We start from the raw sequence: 1,114 nt of genomic DNA on the forward strand, positions 1-1,114 counted from the left end.
ACCTACTGGTATTGGTGATATCAACAACTACACTACAAATTGGTATCCGCGTGCTGGTCGCAAGCGGGTTAGACCTATACAGCCTACAATAAGGACTAATGACTTGCTCAAAAAGGCCAGCAAGAAGTTCCCAATCAAGGACTGCCAATCCAAGATACCTCGCATCATCAACAAGTACAGGTCATCTGCTACTGCTCATTCTATGGATATCAAGGATGCCTATAGATCCATCAAGCTCGGTTCAAATGTCCAACTCCTCAGTCAGATCAACTACAAGGGAAAAAACTGGACCTACACCTACATGAGTGATGGTAATTCTACTAATCCTCAAGTCCTCGAGATCATCATTGCGCATGCCATCGGGGAACTAGAACGACTCATTACTTGCCCTGGATTACTTGTGAGCTACATGGACGACTTCCTATACCTTGGTGGCCAGCCTGAAGACATTGAAAAAGTGAAGGCCCACTTTGCAAGCTGCGGTATGTATCTAACCACCGAAGACCTCAACGGACCTGATGCTAATGGTTTACTAGTCCTCGGACATGAGCTTTGCGATAATGGTAACTCTCTTCTACTGCCTACCTACAAGTATAAAGATGCCGTCGACTTCGACATCTCCTGCACAGTCTCATATAAAAAAGCTCTATCACTCCTCAATATTTTATGGCAGGCTTGGGACCTATTACCATGGCACATTCTCATCATCAAGAACTGCCTGACTGCACTAGTTTCAAGATTAAGAGCTGTGAACGACCACAAATGGACTGACGATGTGGACGATAAGGCTATGGACTTGCTCAGAAGATGGCAACAACTGTTGAAGGCCAACCCTCCAACTCCGACGCACCGGTACATCAATCCAGATGCACCTATTCATGTCTGGTTCGACTCCTCTGAACTCTTAGGAGCGATGGTGGCCATGCACGACAACCAAGTGGTATTCAAAAAGCAGTGGAAATGGTCCACTCAAGAGCGAGCCTTGCACATTAACGTGAAGGAACTCACTACTGCCTACAATGCTCTCTCTACTCTTGTCTCCTTCGAGCTCGATACAAATAAGAAGTTCTCGAAGATCATCCTCTACGGCGACCATCGTACAGCTAATGCTGCC

The 1,114-nt window shown here is 46.2% G+C and overlaps 1 protein-coding gene across 1 annotated transcript; it reads left to right on the top strand.

Moving 5' to 3' along the window:
• Positions 1 to 202: 202 nt before the first annotated feature.
• Positions 203 to 994, top strand: Pmar_PMAR012798 (hypothetical protein; the record flags this gene model as incomplete). The annotated part of the gene is made up of 1 exon (XM_002787418.1): positions 203 to 994. A coding segment is annotated over one exon (792 nt), but the record flags the coding sequence as incomplete, so codon positions are not given.
• Between the last annotated feature and the right edge of the window lie 120 nt (positions 995 to 1,114).

The sequence above is a fragment of the Perkinsus marinus genome (genome assembly GCF_000006405.1).
Source record: "Perkinsus marinus ATCC 50983 genomic scaffold scf_1104296929368, whole genome shotgun sequence".
NCBI lineage: Eukaryota > Perkinsozoa > Perkinsida > Perkinsidae > Perkinsus > Perkinsus marinus.